The 21,659-nt window shown below is 53.0% G+C and overlaps 8 protein-coding genes across 8 annotated transcripts; 3 read left to right on the top strand and 5 right to left on the bottom strand.

Annotated features, from left to right (window-relative positions):
• Window positions 1-373: 373 nt before the first annotated feature.
• N7498_002158 (Zn(II)2Cys6 transcription factor) lies at window positions 374-2,625 on the bottom strand (the record flags this gene model as incomplete). Its single annotated transcript, XM_058449220.1, has 3 exons — window positions 374-635; window positions 697-1,493; window positions 1,567-2,625. The coding sequence occupies 3 exons, from the start codon at window positions 2,623-2,625 to the stop codon at window positions 374-376; spliced, it is 2,118 nt and encodes a 705-aa protein (XP_058311564.1).
• A 3,102-nt stretch (window positions 2,626-5,727) lies between these two features.
• N7498_002157 (phosphoribosylglycinamide formyltransferase) lies at window positions 5,728-6,445 on the bottom strand (the record flags this gene model as incomplete). The annotated part of the gene is made up of 2 exons (XM_058449219.1): window positions 5,728-5,973; window positions 6,035-6,445. The coding sequence occupies 2 exons, from the start codon at window positions 6,443-6,445 to the stop codon at window positions 5,728-5,730; spliced, it is 657 nt and encodes a 218-aa protein (XP_058311563.1).
• Window positions 6,446-7,218: 773 nt separating this feature from the next.
• N7498_002156 (RING-H2 finger protein) lies at window positions 7,219-9,883 on the bottom strand (the record flags this gene model as incomplete). The annotated part of the gene is made up of 2 exons (XM_058449218.1): window positions 7,219-7,623; window positions 7,676-9,883. The coding sequence occupies 2 exons, from the start codon at window positions 9,881-9,883 to the stop codon at window positions 7,219-7,221; spliced, it is 2,613 nt and encodes an 870-aa protein (XP_058311562.1).
• A 770-nt stretch (window positions 9,884-10,653) lies between these two features.
• N7498_002155 (uncharacterized protein) lies at window positions 10,654-11,970 on the top strand (the record flags this gene model as incomplete). The annotated part of the gene is made up of 1 exon (XM_058449217.1): window positions 10,654-11,970. One exon carries the CDS (start codon window positions 10,654-10,656, stop codon window positions 11,968-11,970), a length of 1,317 nt encoding a protein of 438 aa, XP_058311561.1.
• Window positions 11,971-12,368: 398 nt separating this feature from the next.
• On the top strand, window positions 12,369-13,961 carry N7498_002154 (uncharacterized protein; the record flags this gene model as incomplete). The annotated part of the gene is made up of 1 exon (XM_058449216.1): window positions 12,369-13,961. The coding sequence occupies one exon, from the start codon at window positions 12,369-12,371 to the stop codon at window positions 13,959-13,961; it is 1,593 nt and encodes a 530-aa protein (XP_058311560.1).
• Window positions 13,962-14,386: 425 nt separating this feature from the next.
• N7498_002153 (VPS9 domain-containing protein) lies at window positions 14,387-16,633 on the bottom strand (the record flags this gene model as incomplete). The annotated part of the gene is made up of 2 exons (XM_058449215.1): window positions 14,387-16,256; window positions 16,314-16,633. 2 exons carry the CDS (start codon window positions 16,631-16,633, stop codon window positions 14,387-14,389), a joined length of 2,190 nt encoding a protein of 729 aa, XP_058311559.1.
• A 341-nt stretch (window positions 16,634-16,974) lies between these two features.
• atg15 (triglyceride lipase ATG15) lies at window positions 16,975-18,901 on the top strand (the record flags this gene model as incomplete). The annotated part of the gene is made up of 2 exons (XM_058449214.1): window positions 16,975-17,163; window positions 17,219-18,901. The coding sequence occupies 2 exons, from the start codon at window positions 16,975-16,977 to the stop codon at window positions 18,899-18,901; spliced, it is 1,872 nt and encodes a 623-aa protein (XP_058311558.1).
• A 514-nt stretch (window positions 18,902-19,415) lies between these two features.
• N7498_002151 (catalase) lies at window positions 19,416-21,078 on the bottom strand (the record flags this gene model as incomplete). Its single annotated transcript, XM_058449213.1, has 4 exons — window positions 19,416-20,660; window positions 20,715-20,894; window positions 20,954-21,006; window positions 21,057-21,078. 4 exons carry the CDS (start codon window positions 21,076-21,078, stop codon window positions 19,416-19,418), a joined length of 1,500 nt encoding a protein of 499 aa, XP_058311557.1.
• Between the last annotated feature and the right edge of the window lie 581 nt (window positions 21,079-21,659).

The following is a 21,659-nucleotide window of genomic DNA, read 5'->3' as shown; positions in this document are numbered from 1 at the left end:
TCAAGTCGTGGCCGAGAGAGCCGAGGGTAACAAAGGGGGGATATAGGAGATTAGGACGTGGAGATCAAGAGTGCAACACGGGGAGGGATGTACGGTGAAATGAGTGAAGGATGACACGGCGTGTGTGCATGGTTAAGTTGTGACTTGGGCGACATGGAAATGTCTGTGTCCTCCGGCCAGAAGTTGGAAGATAGGAAGGTAGGGAAGGTTCCATGAGCGAACTATGGACAGCTCGAGCGTGGTGGATTATTGGTGATATAGCCGTGCTGTTGGGCCGGGTCATGATTTCTGTCGATGAATGATTTTGGTCCTGGTGAGCTGTGCTGATGACCCAGCTCGGGTTGTGTCCAGGGTATAAGAGTGATAGACTCCCTCAAGGAACAGCACTATGGTTGCTTCCCGGGCTCTGGTCATCTTCCTGATCGTCAACGCTCAGTTTCCAGAAAAGCCCTTTCATATCCCGCACGTTCTCGCGGTGTTCATCGCGGGGCTGATCCATGCGTTCTTCTGAAATGGCGCGGATCTCGCGAATAACCTCTGTGTAGCCTTCGTCGTCGGGGAGCCACCAGTGCTGGACTTCGGGGAGTTGCCAGATTGCGGCGAGGGCGGCACGGAATCGAGGGGCGATGATGTATCTGTTACACAAGAGACATCAATATTGGGACACGAAAAGCCTCGAATGTCAAGTAAACTCACCCGTTTTGTTCCATCATAGCAATCTTGCGCCGAGCCCACATCTGGTGCTTCTGGTCTTTGGGAAGGAACATAGACACCATACCGATGCTGTTTTTGAAGCCAATGCAATGTCCATTCCCCTTACCCGGCCAGCGGTCCATCGTCTCAATCAAGCGACACTGATCGAAAGCCAACTGGGCCAGCTCCGGAAGAAGTGGTTGCTGCAAAGTGAGCATCGATTGGTATTTGAACATCGTGTCGGTCGAAAGAAGATCGATCCAGGCGTAATTGGCATCCCACAACGGGCCCTGATGTATAGCGCCAGACGTATAAGGGTCCACAATGTCGTCTTCCGTAAGGGGCTTTTTGTTCGGATAGGAGCGGACAGTGTATTCGGAGTCATCGAACTCCCTGAGGATGCCTTTCGCCCGTTCCATCGTCTGTCCCAGCTTTTCGTTCTGCACGGCGAATTCGTCCATCGGGATCATGCCGCGCGATAGTTTCGCATAGAGTGAAGCCATGTCGAGGCCGAAACGTCGGTTGATCGAGGCAACAAGCACGAGCTGCTTGTACGCGTCGTCCGGGTAGAGGGCGGCCTGCTCCTCATCGTATTTCTCCTTCGTCGTGTACCAATCCCGACTGAGAATCGCTTCTGTGCCGGCCACAATACCTGCTACGACGTCAAAACGCGCGTACCAGAGGAAGATGTTGGTATGGAGCTCGATCAAGTTGGAAGACTCGGGAGTCAACAACTCGCGCATCAGCGCGTGCGCCGCTGAGTGGTGGTCGATCAGGTTCACCCAGTCGCCGATATACTCCTATTATCGAGATTCATAATCAGAAATTATTCCAAAGGGCCGCCGCCACATTGAAGAATGCTGTGAATCTTACCTCAAAGGTTGTCAACATCAGGACCGTGCACAGTGTTGCCTCGGTGTGTTCCTCCCCGGAACCAAGTGATTTGCGCAAAAGAACCAAGGCTTTATTATAGTACTTGAGGAATGTATAAACCTTTCCTCCGGGAGACTGCAGAGTGTGGTGATATGCCGAGAAGCCCACCAGGGCGTACAGTAAAGGTTCATACCCCAAGGCAAGTTCGACGATGCTGTGATGGATGAAGCGAGCGCTGCCCGACCTAAGAAAGAAGTGTTCATGGGAGATGGATTCTTGATGGAAATTCAGATAGAACCGTAAATCATCTGGGAGCCGGGCCGTGCTGAGTAGTTCGGAGATGGAGTGGCTGATGCTGAGCGACCGAACGCTCATGGATTCGAAGCGCGATCCCTCAGTTGAAGGAGAGCTGCTCGGATCCACGGTAAATGAACCGACATCAGACACCTGCTTCATGCTGCGCTTCTGCGGAGAATGGTCGCTCTGCGTCCTGCTTAGATCAGGCTGTGCTGGGCCCGCACCGCTTGACGGCGACGGCCGCGATCCGGATCCGGCACCATCGGGTTCCTCCTCGTCGATGATGGGCTCCAGGGAATTTACTTCCTCGTGTTCAAATTTACCAGAAGAATCACTTCCCTGAGATGGTGGACGGCTGTTGCGCGATTTACCCGCGGCTCGCGCGCCCTTGGAAGGCGCCGCGGGCGATGGATAGACGCAGTCCCGACTTCCTTTCCGGCAGCGTTCGCAGGTGGGACGTCCCTCGTCGCATTTGATGCGGCGAGCACGGCAGGTGAAGCAGCCGCTCCGAGTCCGTTTATGTTTCTTCTGGTCCGGGATGGCTTGGAGCAGCGTGGGCGGCTGCTCCAACGTGGGCTGTTTAGGCGGATATGACGCAGAGACGGCCATCGCCGCCGGCGGGGAGGGATCATGCCAAAACGCAACGCTCTCGGGGTACTGGGATGGGCCGAACAGGGAATATGCGGACATGCTCGAGTCCTGCTGCATTGAATTCAGGAAGCCCGCCAGGGCGGCCTGGGGTTGGGAATATGACTGCGCCATGGTGGTTCAGCCCGTTGACTCGACGCTCCACGAGGTCCCCATGAAAGTTAGGAAGTCTCCAGGACTTTCATTAGAAAGAAATCAATAAAGCCGGTAGAGTTAGCACAGAAAGTAAAACAAAGTGACCGAGTCGAGTAAAGCGTCCCTAAGGGGGTGGGGTGAAGCAGGACCCAGACTATTGGAATCAGGTGCGGAGATTAAAGCCCATGAAATTGAATTTTGGTCGGCCCAACCTCCGATGCAGCGATCCTGATCGCTCTCAATAATACGAGACTATACGCAAGCACCCATGGATTGATTCAGGAGCCCCATCGTCCACGCTGTCGGCCGGGACCAGGGGCTAAAGTATGGGAAATCGACAAGGTAGTATTACCGATCCTTAGTCTAGCACTGCAGCATTGGGCCAACGGCCCCTTTCTTCCCCACCGATCGACTTGTATTGTATATTTTTATCCTTTGATCTCCACGAGCCTCGGGATTCGGAGCATTCGAAAGGAGGAATAATCTGGTGACGATCCTGTCGAGGGTGAGTGATGTCACCATCTGAATTCAATGGTCCCACTCGAGGACTCGGCGACATACGATGATCGGGGCGCGAATTTATGTAACCCTCGTTATCTACAAGCCGCATCTCGTGCCCTACGGAATAAACAGGTCCACGGTATCCGTCTTCCTCAACGGACGGGTCCTGGGGACTGTAGAGACGTCCGAGTGTTTGCCCCGCTGAGAAGAAGAATGATTTCCAGCGCGTGATGTTCATCAAGCTTCGGAAAATACGAACCCGAAGTTTCAAAGCTCCGGGAAGGTCGAACGGCACGATCTCCGGTTGTCAGTCGGCAAATGTGAAATCTCCAGAAGGGCCGGCAGCTTGGGGAAATGCCGAAAACGCTCTGTTCGTGACGGAGATCGGGTGGAGTGGAGCCCGGGTGACTAAGAGCAGAATAACTGAGTCTTTTTCTTGCATGATCCATGATGATCATGCTGGTCATGATGGTCATGAAAAGGGTGGGTTCGGAACAATGAACTACGAGGGTTAGGACGACAGTACGGACTCCGTAGTGCGATGGGGCTGGTAGGTCGCGGTATTTTCAGCCTCTCCTTGGGAAATAGTTTCGCCCGGATGTCCGACAATGTACCTGATCGACGGGAATCTGACAGGTGTGAACAAAAGGTGGAGTCGATCGAAAAGGCGCTAGAAAGACCAGGTTTGGGATCGACTCCGTCGCTCCCAATCACCAGATGGAGCGACAAATCCCGTCCTTGGCCCCGATCCATTCGGTGATTAATTGCAGGGGAGACAACGGTAGATCATTCTGCGGAGCATCCTCCTATTGGCCTCATCGAAGCCCATCTCGCAAGCCTAACGAATACAGTCCGGCGCTTGCGCACCGACCCTCGGATTTTCTCGCCATGTGGGTGAAAAGGGAGCCGGCGCAAACGCTAAAGGACGTGCTCCATGACAGACGGTGGGCCGAGTGTCCACTACCATGCCGTTCATGGGGCCCTGTGCAGAGCTAGCCCGGTAGAGAACGATGAGAGAGAAAAGACAAGAGGGGGATATCTCCGTCCCAGATCTCATTCCCCATGGCCCCCATGGTCATAGCTGAGCCGGGTCTTGAAATTCGTCTCCACCCCTGTCCCAGCTATTCCTAGTGTGGTTTTCAGAGCGGCAAACTTGCTGTAGCCTCATGATCAATTACCAACCCACGTACGGCGCGTGTTCAGAAGCTCGTGCTTTTTTATGCATTTGGACGCGCGTGAACTCATTGAGCCCTTATGCGAAACTAAATGAACGGGGCTGTTTACTCAGAACGACCAGGATTAGATTAAACCCGCAAAATCCGAATCTAATTTTACAATCCTCACCTTGTACCCACCTAGGCATAAAATGCCGAAGGTTACCCGTGACCCTGGTGATTTAGAAGGGCTCGGTGGCTTGTACAGTTCTTTGGGTCCGCAGAGAAAGCACTTAATTTTTGACAAACCTGGTGATGTAAAAGCTGTCCTAGTTACATATCTCGGGAACCCGGGACAAGGACCACGTCTCTAATGAAATTCAAAATCCCGCAATTCTGGTGGCCGGTCTTACTGAGTGCCGGTACCTCGAGCAGCATACAGTAGACTCTCTTCCAAGATTGAAAAATGAGGGTAAATATTTTCTGCAACTGATCAATTGGCATGTTGTATTTCTTCCTAAGCTATGAAAATATACCTAGTCATGCTACCCAGGTCTTGATCCAAACAGCGCATCCAACGTCTGAATTCCAAGGAGAACCATAAAATCACCCACGAGACTAGGCACACCGCAAAACCCCACGCACTCACTCAGGCGCTGCGGAGATTTTACACTCCGACAAGGGTACGACGGAGAAACCCGCTGCAGAAAGATCGGCTGATCAACGGCCTCCGTCGGATACGACTGCCTCCACTGCCTCCAGACCAGCATTAAGTTAACGCCGGCCGTTTGGCCTGTGGCTCCAGGGGTGACTTCTGTTGATCCTGGTTGGTTGCTGGTAAAACCGTGGGTCGGAGATCTTCCCCGGGCACTTTACTTGAACAGATGCACTCTGGTCCATGGGAGTGCGTGGCTGCGGCTGATTTGCCTCGGACCTTTACCAGTTTAACCTACAGACATGTGACGAGAATAGATGCAATTTCATATCCCTGTCTCCGTACGCCTCCAGCGATCCTAGTCAACCTTTCGCCTGCGCCACCTGTGCAATGGTGGAGATTATATTACCTCGTTTGGTCTTCGCGGCACTATGTATTTTAGCCGTTTTGATTTCTGGATTGACATGCATGTTGTGTTATCCCATAGGTCCGGTCCTGGGCCTTCGACCTATACCGGCTCCATTGCCCTGTCCCAATCATTCCCAGGACTTACGTCTTGGCTGCATTCTTAGCTTCTTCGGCGTTGCGTGGCTGTTCTGATGATTCCAGGTATGGCCCGAGCTACTGAACAAAGCACTGCGAAGGAAGGGCGGTGTAAGAGATGCGCGAACTTGGTCTTTCTATTTTCATACATGTCCAGGTGATATATAGTCATAAATCGTCAACAGTCGATGATGGGTGCTCAAGGGCCATCGGTGGATGTGCACTCGATCATTGCTTCTTCGCAGCCAGCTCCTTGAGCACCACATCCACCCCTTCAAGCACGGTGCCCCATTCCGTCTCGTGCACTCGCTTCTCAAAGACCTCCAGATCCTCGTCCTGACCTTTCCTGAAAGGAATCTCCTTCACCAGAATGGGCTTACCCATATCGACCTCCGAGATCACGTCATGGATCATGACACCCGTCTTATCAATCTTGCCTTCCATCCACGCAGCATGGGCCCGCCCAATGGCATTCTATAGAAAAAACTAACATCAGCACTCACTCCAAACACAGGACCATAGGATCAAAACTCACCACACCGTTAAAAGCCCCAGGTAGCGCCGGATGCAGATTGATAATGCGGACCTTGGCAGCCTCCAACGGCTCCAAGAACCGCGGCGACAGAACATGCATGAACCCGAGACAAACCACCAACTCCGGCTGATCGACCAGAATCAGTCGCGCCAGCTCGGCATCATACTCTTCGCGCGCAGCTTGCACACCCTCTGGTGTGGCCGGGTGTTGCTTCTTGTATTTCACGAGGTTGTGGTATTGCGTGGGGATGTTGGCTTTGCGGGCGCGCTCGAGGCCGTAGGCGTCTTTGCGGTTGGACAGCACGCGCACGATGTTGGCGTTCAGTTGCTGCGCGGCTATTTTGTCGATTACGGCTTGGAGGTTTGAGCCATTGCCTGAGATCAGGACTGTTGTGCGGATTGGGGCAGTCATTTCCGGTGCTAGATGGTGTATTTCGCGTGGTGATCTGCTGGTCTATTGAGGAAGTCTCGGTGTCGTTCAGTCGTGAGTTTCTCGGGTGTCTCGGGTGGCTGCTTCGGAAGTTGGGCGGTTTTTTGGCCGAAAGCGGATGTAGTACCTCCAGTAGAGACCAATTGGATACTTGGGGAAGAGATGGATGAAGCTTTAGAAGCACACCTGTACAATCCAAAGAGCAAAGGGCAGAGCCAGAGGTGGGAAGCTTCATGCCGCAACGGGCAGATTTTCCCGCACGTGACCGGCATCGAGGGGTAAGCGGGGCAGAGTATATATACAATGCCCGATACAAGAGACTTTTGCTATTGAAATTTCAAATTGAAAGAACTATACATGGATATTTGTTTTGTAATTGCTCAAAAGCCTTCAAAGTTCTCGAGAAAGAGCCGATAGGTAGGATCAACGGCGTCCCGTCCCAAGTGAAAGCGACAATAAGCCAACAATGATACAAAAGAACAGAACCAATAGACAATCAACTGAGGCTAGACGTGTAGAAATCCCATTCCACCACGCCGCTTCTAAACCTCGAACGTTGATGAGGTCAAAAAAAAAAGAGATGCGCCCAGAACACGACGCAGTACGAACAGAATGCAAATGGGATATCCATGAAGAAAAGTCGTTAGGCTCTAAGCAGACGCTGAATGCTAAGATGCGATGAAGTGGGGAGTGGGCCAAAGGCGTAGCGTCCTCAATGCGGGCTGGCCAGAGCCGCATTGTCCGAATGGGACACATTAGATAGCAGTAGGTTCAGGAGCGAGTTCAGGAGCAGCTCGAGGTGCTGGGGCGTTATCGTCATTGGAGGTTTCAACGACGCCTTGGCCACGGCAGAGTGGGCAGGAATTGCGGCCGGTAGTCAACCACTGGTCAATGCAGTCCTTGTGGAAGACATGCTTGCATTTGCCAAGTTCTCGGACTTCCTCGGCAACTTCATAATCACTCAGACAGATGAGACAACGTTCTCCGTCCTGAATCTGAATAGCGCCGGCGCCATCCACGGATTCTGCAACTAAAGATCCAGAGTACTCGACAAGCCGGAACAATCCGCCTGCCGAGTTGATATCGTTTTGTGAGGCGACGGGGGGCTTAGCAGGCCCTAGCAGTGACGATAGCAGAATCATATCCTCATATGTGGGGTTCTAGGGACAGTAGTCAGTAAATAATCCGCAAGCAAGTGAAAGAAGTACATACATCAGTGAAGAGACTCGGGGTTGTAAGAGCCGGGTGATTCTCTGATAAGTTAGTCCCCACAACATAGATCAACCAGCTTCGGCCACCACTGGGAGGTAGCTGGTCAGGTTCAACCATGCCATTGCGACGCACGGATCCTGAACCGAGGGCACGATGACGGGCATACTCGGAGTCGCTTCTTCGCCGTTGCCGAGTAGCGCTGGGTGGGATTGGCTCTTCCGCAGGTTCCACTGTCGGTTGCAAAGGATATCCCTCATGCAGGTTTGGCAGTGTACCTGGCGACATGGCCGACGCGGAGGAAGGCCTGCGGCTCGGGGTTGAGGTGCCGGAGGAGACAGCTGACATGCCATGTTCCGCGGGTGTCGAAGGGGGAGGGTGAGGACCAGGCGGACTTTCGGAGAGGACAGAAGAGGGGAATGATGAATACCCTGGACGGGTTCCGGCATCAGACAGTCTCCGAGAAGGTATTAAACCTGGCTGTCGCAAAGGCTCTGGAACGCCAGCTGGGCGGAATCCGGGCACTGCAGGACGCGGAGGGTTCATTTCTCCAATTCCATCTGGTCGCTGTGTCAGATCGCCTGTTGCACCTGGGGGGCGCGGAATAGCGTTAGGCGGGAGGAACGGCAGTCCAAGAAGAGCATCTAGCCCTGGACCGCCAGGGCCTTGCGGAACCTGCTCTCCATTGCCTCCATTGCCCCCATTGCCCCCGTTGCCTCCATTACCCGCTTGAACTGATCGGACGCCGACAACAACCAATGTGACTGTCCGTCCCTCGGCCCCCTCTGGGGCCTCATCAACAGACATCCCATCGGATGGGGTGCCTTGATTCTCAGATCCGTTCGTGCTCTGGCCGGATGCATTGGGGTTGGATGAATTAGCTGGATTTGCGGGATTAGGGCCAAGCGGAGACTCTGAATTAGAAAATCGGAAGACTCTCAGGAAATTGACCGGTGGCGATGGCCCTTCGGGCGCCGGATTACTCGATCCTTCTCCCGACGCTGTTGGCTGGGGCTGTACAGATGTGGCGTGCTGCAGACTCTGGATGAAGTTTTCAAGGGAGCCTTCTAGCCCATCGTTCCCAAGAGCTTGTATGTTTGGCAGAGCAGGACCAGTGGACCCAGAAAGCTGAGCCGCGATGGCAGCTGCAGCAAGTTGGAGTACTCGAGAAAGAGGAGTCTGTTCTTCTCGCCGTAATGATCGGGCAGATCGTGCTCTCATTAAAGCAGGCAGCCGGCGCATCCCCATTAAGCCAGGAGTTGGCTGATTTGAAGATAGTGGCCCGCCATTCTGAGCTCCTCGTTCCACTGAATCCAGTTCGGGCAGTGGTTCACCGAAATCCAGGCGAGTGTCCATGGGATTTGATAGAATATCGTCGAAAGGCGGCCCCGCAGATTGGTGCGATGATTCTTCGTGCGATGAGGACATGTCGGACTGCGGCTGCCCGAACATGTGAGAGATAGGCGTTGGCAACGAATGTCGCATGCGGTGCAGGCGAGCACTTCGACGCCAAGATGTCCGAGCGGGCTCTGGTAACCGTTGAGCGGTAGATTCGATAATTGAGTCAGTTGCAGCATCTGAGAGGACGTTGGAATCCCTACGATCCGCACGAGGAGGAATCAAGTAAGGTGCTCGAGTGGTACGTCGGCGGGTGACTCCTCTGGATCCAAGAGCACTGAAAGGGCTAAACCGGCTGCTACTGTGAGCTGTCTCGGATCTTGGAGTTGGTCTTGATACCAGTCCATGGCGGTGCGCGTGACCCTCTGCAGGTGTCTCCTCTTGGCTATTGAGAAGACCTCGGATTACTGAATTCGGTAGTATTCTGGATCCTAGCCTTGACATGGTGGATTGTCTTCTTGCCGCCATGCGGGCAATAGCTGCCGAGCGCATCTCTCGATCGGGAAGCTCATATTCAGGATCATTCTCTTCTTCGATGCTCCGCATCTGATTCGAGTATCCGCCGGAAAATCGTGTGGGTTGCTGCCAGCTTTCCGACTGTTCATACGATTGGCCCGATGACATGTCCTGGTCATGATCATAGTGTATTTCCGCCCCAAATGAGGAGCTCGCTCCTCCGTTCTGTTCAGCCGCCTGTCCGTTGTTCATGTCTTCATCCCTCATATCAGGGTTGCGCTCTGCCGAGAATGGCGTGAGATGATCTGGATAACCAGTGTCGGGTGGATCTCGCGCTGTAGAAGCAGACTGTCCCATAGTAGCCGGTTGCAGTGATAGAGCCAGGTTACAGGCGATATTAGACGTCCACTGCCATAGGAATCCAAAAACGGTTGGTAGCGACGGTATCCGCACTGATTCTACCTGATCGTGATTGAACCGACTAGGCTGATGCACTGAGCGGTGACTGAGATATATCGACTGGATATGCAGTTTTCGCCTTTATCGGCAGGCGGAATGATGATGCTTCAGGCCGCGTTCGGGGAAGCTTCAAGCTGGGGAGGGCTTCGGGACAAAGAAAGAGTCGGCGAGGCGGTGATGAGCAGTAACGGGTGACTATGTGAAACGCGTTGGTTGTCTGACACGAGGTACAGTGACCGATTAAGGTAGTCTCGAACGGTCTGACAAGCGCCAGGAGCAGCCCACACTCGAGATATGTACCTAACAATACCCGCGGAGCCGGGCGATCGGGGGATCCGCGGATGAGGCCCGGGATAGGGTAGGCCTTCCAAGAGGATCAATAGACGACTGGGAGGGGAACAGAAGGACAAAGCGAAAAGGAGGTAAGGGGAAGGAGGAGTCAATCCAGGAGAGAGAAAGAGAGAGAGAGAGAGAGAGGAGAGGACCAGGAGGGCGATAGCGATAAGTGATGTTTGTCACCTTTGCCTCCCGAGTTCGGGAACTCGGCCGGAAGTTCTTAGTCAACTGAGTGGATTTCTAAAGAATCTCTCCGTCATCCGCTTCGCGAATCTTCGATTTCTTGATTAATAGCAGCTCTATGGCCTTTGTGCCTTGATTTCCATGGGCATATGGCGCCTGCCCTGTCCGCTTCCAACTTCTCGTTGCCACTGCCGTCGTGGTTACAGCCGCCTAGTTCTCGTGTCGCCCACTATGATCGAAAGCGCAAGAAGACTGAAGATTGGACCGATGATGAGGGGGACACGACAGATGCTGCGTCGGTAACGGACTCGGCTCCTCCGGATCCGCCTCTGATCCTGACGCCGAACGAGTCCCATCAATATCGAATCGCCGGTCTCTCCTTCAACCAGGAATTGCCGAGTGGTAATTTTCCCCATGGACCTGGGTACGACAAGGACGAGGTGACCATCAGAGGCAATATGCCGGGTCAGCTCCTCAGAAGTCTGCCTTATTTAGATATCCCTATCTATCCTCCTCAGTCCGCAGCATACCAAGGCAGCATTCGCCTGCAGCATCTCTCTGTATTGACTGCCATCTTACACCGTTCTTTGCTCCAAGGGGACTATACTCGAGCCGGGAGAGCATGGGGGCTCTTATTACGTGACGAGTTCAGAGGAATGCCCATGGATGTGCGCAGCGAAGGCAGATGGGGAATTGGCGCTGAGATTTTGCTGCGCCGAGGTCCGCCAGAAGCTTCGGGGGATGATCATCACTCGTCGCTCAACGATCTCAGTAAGCGCAGTACTACGTCGCCATTTTCCAAAAAGGGATTTGCGGAAGCGAAAGAGTATTACGAAAGGCTGATTTTGAACCACCCTTTTTCGAAAACACACCCAAACTCTATCTCGGCTTTGCATTTCTATCCTGCAATGTTTGGGTTATGGGTTTATGTTACGCAGGAAGAGAGCAAAATAGCAAGGAAGAACTTGCTCGACCGTGAAGAGTCCTCTGAGGAGCTTTCGGACGAGGAAGACTCTTCAATGGATTTTGAACGCCGGGAGGCGGCCAAGAGACACGCTCTTACTGCGACAGTCCGCGCGCAGGAACTAGACCAAGCACAGCAAATTGCCACACGCATGGACATGCTCCTCGGATCGCCTCCTTACGCCGACTCTCCGCAGTTACTGGAACTTCGAGGCATGGTGTCTCTTTGGATTGGTGACTTGATTATCTCTTCCTTGCCAACACCCGTCGAGGACCTCGATTATGAGAATAGTCCTGATACAATGGCGATCGACAGTACGCCTGGTTCCCTGGAGACAAGGCGTGCACAAAGACTTGCGATGGAACAAAAGCAAGCGGAGGTGGACAAGTCCAAGGAGTTTTTAGAGAAGGCGAAGGAACGTGGAAGGAGTGTTGCGTACAATCTGGAGCATTTCCATATTCACGATTCCTCTCCATCTATGGACTTGATGGATGATGCGTAATGCAATATGATACCCATTGGCGGATCACCTATAGGTCCCACCGATATGTAATTTAATTTAGCCATACTCCCAGTCAACTGATATTTCACAACTGAACCCATGGATTACAAACACCCGAGAGCATTCGAATCCCTTGTACATACAATTGATTATTCGTATTTCGGTTCTTATGAGATTATTGTACATTAATCGTACGTGAAGATTTCCTCTTCAGTCAAGCAAACAGCGACTTTGGCAAAGAATGGAGCTGCACGTGACCACGCGGTTGTCTCGCGTCGGAGTCTGTCAAACATTCGGAATCCTCACTTTCTCGCCAACTTTATGAGAAGTAGTTACACTGCTCGGCTTGACTGTCGGATACAAACTTGACAGCAGTTATACCCATTGCTCAATCGATCATGGGGGTGGGCGACTATGTCCACTCCAGGGAGGTCGGGCAGCCTCATGCACCGGCTGACCTGGGCTCGTCGCAGCGCCATCTCCGAGCCGAACAGGCCAAAATTGAGATACCGCTCAAGCACCTGGGACGGGCCAATTCAAATGGTAGAGCTGCATCGCCAAGGTTCCAGCCTCCAATGGTACTTCCACTCCAGTCTCGCGCAGCCCCCGAAAATGGAAAGCAGCGGGATATGTTTGACACCGACGTCGAAGGAGTCGATGATTCAACTGTTGCAGGGACCAGTGTTTTTGGCTTTCATGATGGTCAGTCGCAGTCAAGATTCAATGCAAATGGTGACGAGAACACCTCACCCCGGCCATCTTATCTACCTCGTCCTACTCGGCACCATCGATTATCCTGGTTTGGAGGCAACCTAGGTGACGAAGCTATGAAGAAAGCTGGCTTTGATTCTGATGACTACGAGGAAACGGTCAGTCAGTTGACTTCCTCCGCTGGAGATGACGGAGATGATGAAAAGACCGAAAAGATTGAAAATGTCGAAGACCCAAGCGGCTGGCACGCATCTCACAAATACCGTTCAACAGGAGAGCCGCTGAGCAAGCGACTAGAGAACTTCTGGTCCGCGAGCAAGAGAGTCTCCTCGAAGTCCATGGATCAAGCACCGACAGATCTGCAAACCCCTCCTGTGCACCCCATTACCGAATCCCAACCGCGCAAATTAGGACATATGCTTCCTCCCACCGCTGCAAGGAAGATCACAATTCCGCATAGCATGTCGGCAACTCCAAGGACGCGCTTCAGCCCACCGAAGCCTTCTCTGCTGGATCGGCTGGATATTTCACCAACTCGACATGGCTCTGAACCGCCTCCTCAAGTAACGCGGGCTCTCGATATGCCTACTTTCCATCCATCAGAACACGGAGACGACAATGAAAGTGATGCTGCCGGTATTGATGAAACGATTCGCGTCAGCCAGGTCAGTAGCAGACGGGAAAGCGAACATTCTGATAATGCTTTCGACATTACCAACCTGACCGATCTCTCGCGCGACGACCACGATGAGATGATGCAAGACCCGTTTCTCAACCGCTCCTCCACCAAACGTGGCAGGCGTAACACGGTCATTTGTACATCGAAACGACAGCTGGAAGCAGACTATCCCCCAGAGCTACTGTACCAAAAATCCTTTTCCGATCTCCAGGCGGAGCCCTTCGAAAAAACCCCATCCCCTCCTCCGGCTGCTAAGTCACCTTCGCTGCCACCGGGCCCGCCTCTTGTCCCAGACCCTCAGTCTTCCAACGATACTGTATCTCAGCTTCTAAGGGCCACCGAAAAAGACCGCCAGGCATACCTTTCCCGCATGTCTGTCGATGACTGGGAAGACTGTGGAGACCAACTGATCGACCGTTTCAGCAGCCTCCTGACCGAGATGAAGAATTTGCGCCGGGCCCGTCGTCAAACAGCTGCCGTCTTCGAGACCGAGGTCCGGCGTCGTCATGAGGATGCCGAGGTACAAAACGCAGAGTTATCAGCAAAGCTCAATGAAATGCGGACTGGTGGCGTCGAGGTCCTTCGAGGCCGATCCGAGTGAATGAATTGACACGATTTCCCTTCTCCTTCTTCTACGGCGCCTCTTCAATTTTGCCGTTCAATATGCATAGCCTACGAGATTCGTGGCATATGCTTCTATGCCAATTACCCATCGACCGAGACGTCCCAGCTTCAATATGCCCAATACCCCTATCTGCGCTCTTGTTTTACCCCGTCTAATGCAAAAGAATGGGTCTATGGATACCAAGAATGTCTTCATTCCCCTCTGAAAGATACTGTCTACCAATATGTATAATATGCACAAGCACACAGCTTATATGATCAGCCATGCCATCTAAACCCTAATCCAATAGTATGAGATGCACCATCAAATGCTTAAGACGCCAATAATAGCCCACCATGCAAGGAAATTTCACAATAAATGATACCACGAAGCTACAATGATGCGACATTCAACCTTGAAACTCATTGAGGCCCTGGACCAGGCCTGTAGAGCGCAGCCGCAAGTCGTTTATAATCTTGAAGTAAGACAGCCACGTCTCCCACACGGAGATCGCTTGCATCCTTCGTTTCCAGAAACCGTTGTATCGGAGGCTCGATATTCGAGGATGCAGGGAGAGGGCTCCCTGCTCCGTTAGCCCCAACCGAAAGAGGTGATATCTTGAGGCGGTCCATTGCTGCAGGAGACACCGATCTAGCATTGGGTGTTTCTGGGGTATTGCGGCCAAAGTTCTTGATCATGCCGGGTATGTGGTTGAGAGGGTTGAGGGTATTTCCGAAGCTTCGCATTGATTCGAGCGGGTTGGGACTCGCTGTTGCAGCCGGGGACGGGGCAAGTTCATCTCGTAGTGAAGTACCAACGGATTTCTTGCCACTGTTTTGAGTTCTTGAACTGTCGGTGCTTCGGTCGCGAGGTGTTGGATCTCCACTGGTGAGTCCAGTAGCGCTTGAGCTGCTGCGTGCTTGCGCGGCCTCGTCGACAGTGATGGCATTTATGGAGGCCAACTCTTCTGGTGTGAGGTTCTGCTTGTTGGCCGGTGGGTTTGAAACTAGACGGCGGGCTTCAGCCAACGTCTTCGGCAACAATGTCTCATTCCCTTGTGAATTGGGTCCTTGGGTGATCTGCAGTTCTTTGAGGCGGCCAAATAGGAAGTTAAAGCTATTATCAAGCGATGCGCCGATGTTCTTCAAACTTTGGTCTGCGGTATTGCGAACTGCATCATTGGCAGCTTCGAAGACCTTTGCCGGGGGTTGGAAGAGATTGCTCAAGCGTCTCTGCTGCGGTGCTGGGGAAGGCCGAGGCCGAGGCAACGTGGAAGATGCTGGCTGCTTGACCTCGGGCTGTAAGATCTCAGATTCCGCAGACACAGTCGTAAGTGATGAAGTGGTAATTTCTTTGGTCGGTCGGAAAGGTTCGACTCGCTCGGAGGACGGCGTGGCGGCCTCACTTGGAGTTTTGAGAGGACCTTCTTGCAGCTCATCTGCGCGTAAGCTGGATAGCTCGACGTTTTCCAAAAAGCTGATAGCGGCCTCAAGATTAGTCAAACAATACGCAGTCTCGCCGTCGATCTTGTTTGAAGATCTGAACCGCTGGATGAAATTCAGGTTGCTGACAATATTGATTCCCTCCGGCGGGCAAGTGACAAGAGAATAGATCAATGTGGGTAGGATCTCGTCTGCAGAAGATGACGAAGGGAGCATTTTGGTAAGAGCATCGACAATAGCTTTGTGGGCAGCTGCTAGCTGTTGAAGTTTACCGAGAGGATATTTCTGGTCGTTCATCTTTTCAAGGCTCTCCCGCGCCTGGGCAAGGTAATCATTGGCCTCCTGCTGTTCATTTTCAGAAATCGTTGACATATCCAAGTCGATACCCAAGTCTTTTAGATTGATTCCCACAAGCAGCAAGGCTGCAGTTTTGGAACGCAACTTTTCATCCCGAACTTCATCCAATGTACTTTTGTGCCTCCAGATTTTGTCGTACACAAGCTCACAGACCCTCCGCTCTGCAGCTTCTTCCATCGCAGCTCGTTTGTATTCAAGAGCTTTGCGAGCCTTGCGTCTTTCCTCGACCTCTTCCGCAGTCAGCATCTGTCGACCAAAACCACTCGGCCGGACATCATCCTGAGAGCGCTTGTTGGCCAGTCTTGATAGGCCGCTTCCTCTTGTCCTGGGAGGGACCTGAGGCGACGCTTCACGGTTGATGCGAGATGCAAGTGTGGATATATGGGTGGCAATATGAGATTCGGCGCGGTCGTAGAAGACTTGGAACAGGGAAGAGATTTTCTCGATCGTGGGAGGCGAGTTATGAACTTTGGCACTCAACGAGTTGATGAACCTGATAGTCGATATTAGGCAAGGGTTTGAGGAAATGACCGATCCATCTGCTACTTACCGATCCGTCAGGCTCACCAGCTCAATGGGGAGCTCCTCAGAGGGATCCTGCACACTTCGCGATAACACAAAACCCTCATCTGCCTGTCCTTCACCGGCAGCATCGGGATCTACAGAAGCTCGCTTTTCGAAGACATCGGGGCCGTTTGCTTGCTTATCGCCATCGGGAGACGTTGGCGGCAGCTGTGCGCTGGCCTTTACCGGCTCGTTTGCCGGCTTGACGGAAGCCGGGGGGCTAACATCTGAACTCTCCATCCTGGTGAACGACCGAATCGAATGCAGTTGAGGCTGACCAGAGCCATTATCGGAGGGGCTAGACATTTAAGCAGGGGCGACACCGGGCCTATAAAGCACTAGTCGTAAGTGACTCCGCCAGGTCCAGCTGATAGGCTCATGCAGCTCGATGTCCGAGCTCCCCAATTCTGCTGCCACAGTTCACTTCCAGCAGGTTTCGGTGTGACCGGATGAGCAGAAGACCTAGGAAGAGCGAATCAAAAGCAATTCCGGTGTCAGCAGCCCTCAAGAATAACAAAGTCGCGAATCAGAAAGATCGCGCGTCACGGGGCTCTTATCACGTGCGGATCGCCTCCGCACTGCGTCACCGCGATAAGCCGCGATAGCCCCAACATCCATCCTCAGCTTCCTGGCCTGCATCGCCCGTCATGGCTCGCTCTCAGCGATCTCGAACCCGTCCAGGGAAGAGACTAGGCCTTTCTGATCTCTTACTATCAGCTGTACTACTGCCTCGCGCCGTCTATGGACACTACGACCTGCCCCCTCTCCAGGCACCGATCCTCCCGCCACAGTTACCCTTCCATGAGTCCGAGCCCTCGTCAGAAACACATGAGTTTGTAAGTTGCCGGCTGAGTAGATCTTGTGCTTTGTACATATGCTTACCTTCTTTAGTCTCTTCGCCATATCTTCCACCGAGGAACCTACGAACACCCTGACCTTCATGCCCGATTAGATGTCGGACCCGATACTCGCCTCTTAACTCTTTCCGAAGATGGAACAGAAACCGAACCTGTGGAGGTTCATCCCTTCTTCGTCGCATCCTCTAATCCGATCACGATACAACGGCTGGCCGATCGGCGCTTATCGGTGATTGAGGGGCACTTGGCAGCTGCAAAGCTGTCGGGTGCAGCGTCCGTCTTGTCGCCAACGGAATGGGTCATGGACACACTTCCAGGTCCAAACATTTCAGACAAGAACACTGTGTTGAATTTCGCCAAGATGACCGCAGATGACTATATTGAGGAACCTGGTACACAGGATTGGCACACCATTCACGGTCAGTTTAACTACTCGACGAGCTTTGGATGGAAGGGGGATGGACTCCGGGGGCATATCTTCTCCGACAAATCGAACAGTACCATTGTCATATCGCTGAAGGGCACTTCTCCGGCCCTATTTGACGGGGCAGGAACTACAACAAACGATAAGATCAATGACAACCTGTTCTTCAGTTGCTGTTGTGGTCAAGGAGGGTCATACCTCTGGAGACAGACCTGCGACTGCCAGACCAACACCTACAAGGCGAACCTGACTTGTATCACCGAGGCACTGTTTGATGATGATAAATATTACAAAGCCGCCATTGATCTCTACTCCAACGTGACAGAGATCTACCCCGACGCAAATGTTTGGTTGACGGGGCATTCTTTGGGAGGTGCAATGACTAGCTTGCTTGGATTAACTTTTGGTCTTCCAACTGTTACTTTTGAGGCGATACCAGAAGCACTACCGGCAGCTCGTCTGGGCCTTCCTAGTCCTCCAGGTCATGATCCACGTTTGCCCCAACAGCGACGGAATACAGGCGCCTATCATTTTGGTCATACTGCCGATCCGATCTACATGGGAACTTGCAATGGAATTAACTCAATTTGCACATGGGGTGGCTATGCAATGGAGTCTGCGTGTCACACCGGCCAGATGTGCACCTACGATACCGTGGCAGACAAAGGCTGGCGTGTGGGCATTGGCACCCACAAGATCCAGCATGTCATTTCTGATGTAATTAAAGTCTACAACGAAGTCCCACCGTGCACTCCCGAGGAGGAATGTTATGACTGTGTGCTATGGAAGTTCTTCCGAAGCAATGGTTCCGAAATCACCACCACGACGACTTCGACCACTACATCACCGACCTTCACCAGGACCTCAACTTGCAAGACACCCGGTTGGTGGGGCTGTCTCGACGAGACGACTACAACTACAACCACTACTGCCATTTCTACCTCCACCACGGCAACAACTACGACTTGCGAGACACCGGGGTGGTTCGGCTGCAAAGATCCAACGACCACAAAGACAAGCGCCACCTCGACTGCGACCTCGACCTCAACGTGCGAGACCCCGGGCTGGTTCGGCTGCAATGATCCAACGGCCACCGCGCCTCAAGTAACACCGGCGCCAACAATGGTCACCACAACCCCAGCAGCAATTTCGACAAGTACGTGCCACGATGCTGGCTGGTTCGGATGTCGCGACCCCTCGACCACTACCACGACCGCACTTCCCACCGGTCATGGCTCGGAGGCCCGACCTACTTGCAAACACCCAGGAATCTTCTGGGGGTGCTGGGATTAGCCAAGTGCACACTTTCCTCTCCATTGCCACATCGACATAATTATCCCACCCTCTCCTCACCATAAATGCATCCACCGCATATTCTTTTGGCTTATCTACATCGTCCCATGACCATCTCACAGATCCATTTGAATTTGCCATATACAAGAGACACGATCAGCGAGCATTCCTTTCTTCTTCTTTTTTTTTCTTCCCATTCCACTGGACACGATTTGAATGGCGTTTTTATTGTGACTATCGTCGACATTGAGCTTAAGAGCCAGACGACAGCGAATTTGCTTTCGGATATCCCGATTTCGTTGGTTATTAGATTTTACATTCCGCTCCTTGGAATTGAACACTTTTCATCTAGACTGCCCTTGAAGTTCTAATACAACAACAATCTACGCACACTAGTAGTACCGTGCTCACAGTTAATCATAAGTCATTCTTGATTCAAGCCTTTGAACACAGATACAGAAACACATGGACATCCCCATGTTGAGAAGTAACGAAATACATGTAAAAACACCATCTACAAACGCGCCAACGGAGCAACATTGGCCTCGGTAGCAGTCTCAATACGAGCACCGAGATCCTGGTTCACCCGACGGAACATGCCATAAGTCGCCTTACGAACACGCTCATGAGCACCACACAGGTGACCGGAGATGTTCTTAACGAAGTTCTCCTGCTGGCCAGGCGTGCGGCCGAGGACTTGCCACAGACCATCAGCCTGGACAAAGTCCTCATCACTAACGGGGATCTGCTCCGCAAGGACAGCACCAGTCCATTTCTCGTGCTCCTGGCTAGCCTTGACGGGCTTGTACGCCAGGGGACGGAAAGTCGAAGGGTAGTTAGGGTTAGCGCCGTAGTTTCCGTGGACGTTCATGGCGCCGTCGCGGTGCCAGGGACTGAATGAGCGTAGGGGGCAGTTGACGGGGATTTGCTCGTAGTTGCCTCCCAGACGGTGGCGGTGGGTGTCTGGGTAGGAAAAGAGACGGGACTGCAGAACCGGGTCGGCAGAGGCTTCGACGCCGGGGACCATGTGTGAAGGTGAGAAGGCTGCCTGCTCGATCTCGGCGAAGTAGTTCTGCGGGTTTTTGTTCAGGGTGAACCGACCAAAGCGTCGCAGGGGCACCTCACTCTGTGGCCAGACCTTTGTCAGGTCAAAGACGCTCCAGCGGAACTTCTCGGCTTGTTCTGGGCTCAGGACTTGCACGTAGCATGTCCAAGAGGGGTTCTCGCCGCGTGCGATGGCGTCGAAGAGGTCCTGAGTGTGCCAGTCTGGGTTCTCGGCGGAGAGCTTGGTGGCTTCTTCGTTGGTGAAGGTCTTGTTGCCCTGGTCCGTCTTGCAGTGGATCTGCACGTAGTTGAAGGTGCCATCCGGCTTGATCCACTTGTAGGTGTGGCCTGAATAGGCGTTCATGTGGCGGTAGGAGTAGGGAGTGCCGCGGTCACTGAAGAGGTGCATCACCTGGTGCACGGCTTCCTGGTGTGTCGACAGGTAGTCCCAGAACATGGTGGCATCCTTGAGGTTGGTCTGCGGGTTACGCTTTTGCGTGTGAATGAAGACGGGGAACTTGGCCGGGTCGCGCAAGAAGAATACCGGGGTGTTGTTGAACACCCAGTCCCAGTTTCCCTCTTCGGTGTAGAACTTGATAGCGAACCCGCGCGGGTCACGGGCACTGTCGGGGGAGCCCTTCTCGCCACCGACAGTAGAGAAGCGGGTCAGCATCTTGGTCTTCTTGCCAACGCCCTTGAGCATATCAACCGTGGTCTGTAGGGGGCGGTTAGTTCAATATCCAGCCGTTTCCGGGATTTTGATACTAACGATATCGCTGATGTCGTCGGTGACCTCGAACTCGCCGTAAGCGCCAGCACCCTTGGCGTGCACCACTCGCTCAGGAATACGCTCACGGTCAAAGTGTGCCAGCAGATCGATTAGGTGGAAGTCCTGCAGGAGCAGAGGGCCATTGGGGCCCACGCGCTGGGCGGCCTGGGGGTCCATGACCTATATGATAGTTCGCATTAGGCAAAAGGTTCGAAGGTTGGGAGCGCGATCGACTGTACCGGACATCCATTGGAGGCCGTGTACACCGGGGTCTCGTTGTAGCGGTAGGTCTCTACGAAGAAGTCAGTATCAAGCTGTGTTTACAGGAAAGTGTGAACATACTAGGCTCGTCGTCTTGACCCATGGTTGCGATGTGGATTTCACGATAGATGAAGAGAAGAGATCTCACGGGAATGGACTGCGGGGCCCGTTTATATAGCTATCGCAGAGAAACACCTCCGGTGGGGATCCATGGAAAAAAAAGGATGAAGCATGGGACCCACCTGGGCACTCGCGGTTGCTGTTGATGGAGATGCAATCATCCATGCATTGCACTTCCTTTCGATATTGACCATTCCCGAGTGCTAAATTGGGGGCTGGTTTTAAATATTCATTGCTCTCGCCAGTACATATGTCCTGGCCTTCCATGGCAAAGATCGTGATATTTTGTCGCTATCTCGAGATATCTCAAGGCTCCACACTCAATCAGCGCCGAATCATCACCGACCCGATGTCAGCGCACACTTGCTCACCGCGGGCAATCCCGAGGCGGGATCAGATCGCAATCGGTGAAACAAGTGTTTTAGTCATTCGAACTTGTCTGGGCCGAGTGGCAGACGGGCGATGGATGCTGTTGACCGTTGTGCCGGCCGTTTCAGGAAAGGCGTGGCTATTCCGAACCAGCAGGTCCATCCGAGAGCCTTTTCCTTCCAAGATTATGGAGCA

The sequence above is a fragment of the Penicillium cinerascens genome, assembly GCF_028974065.1.
Source record: "Penicillium cinerascens strain IBT 15544 chromosome Unknown contig_1_segment0_segment0, whole genome shotgun sequence".
In the NCBI taxonomy this organism is placed as follows: Eukaryota; Fungi; Ascomycota; class Eurotiomycetes; order Eurotiales; family Aspergillaceae; genus Penicillium; species Penicillium cinerascens.
This window is presented reverse-complemented; position numbering and strand designations above follow the sequence as displayed.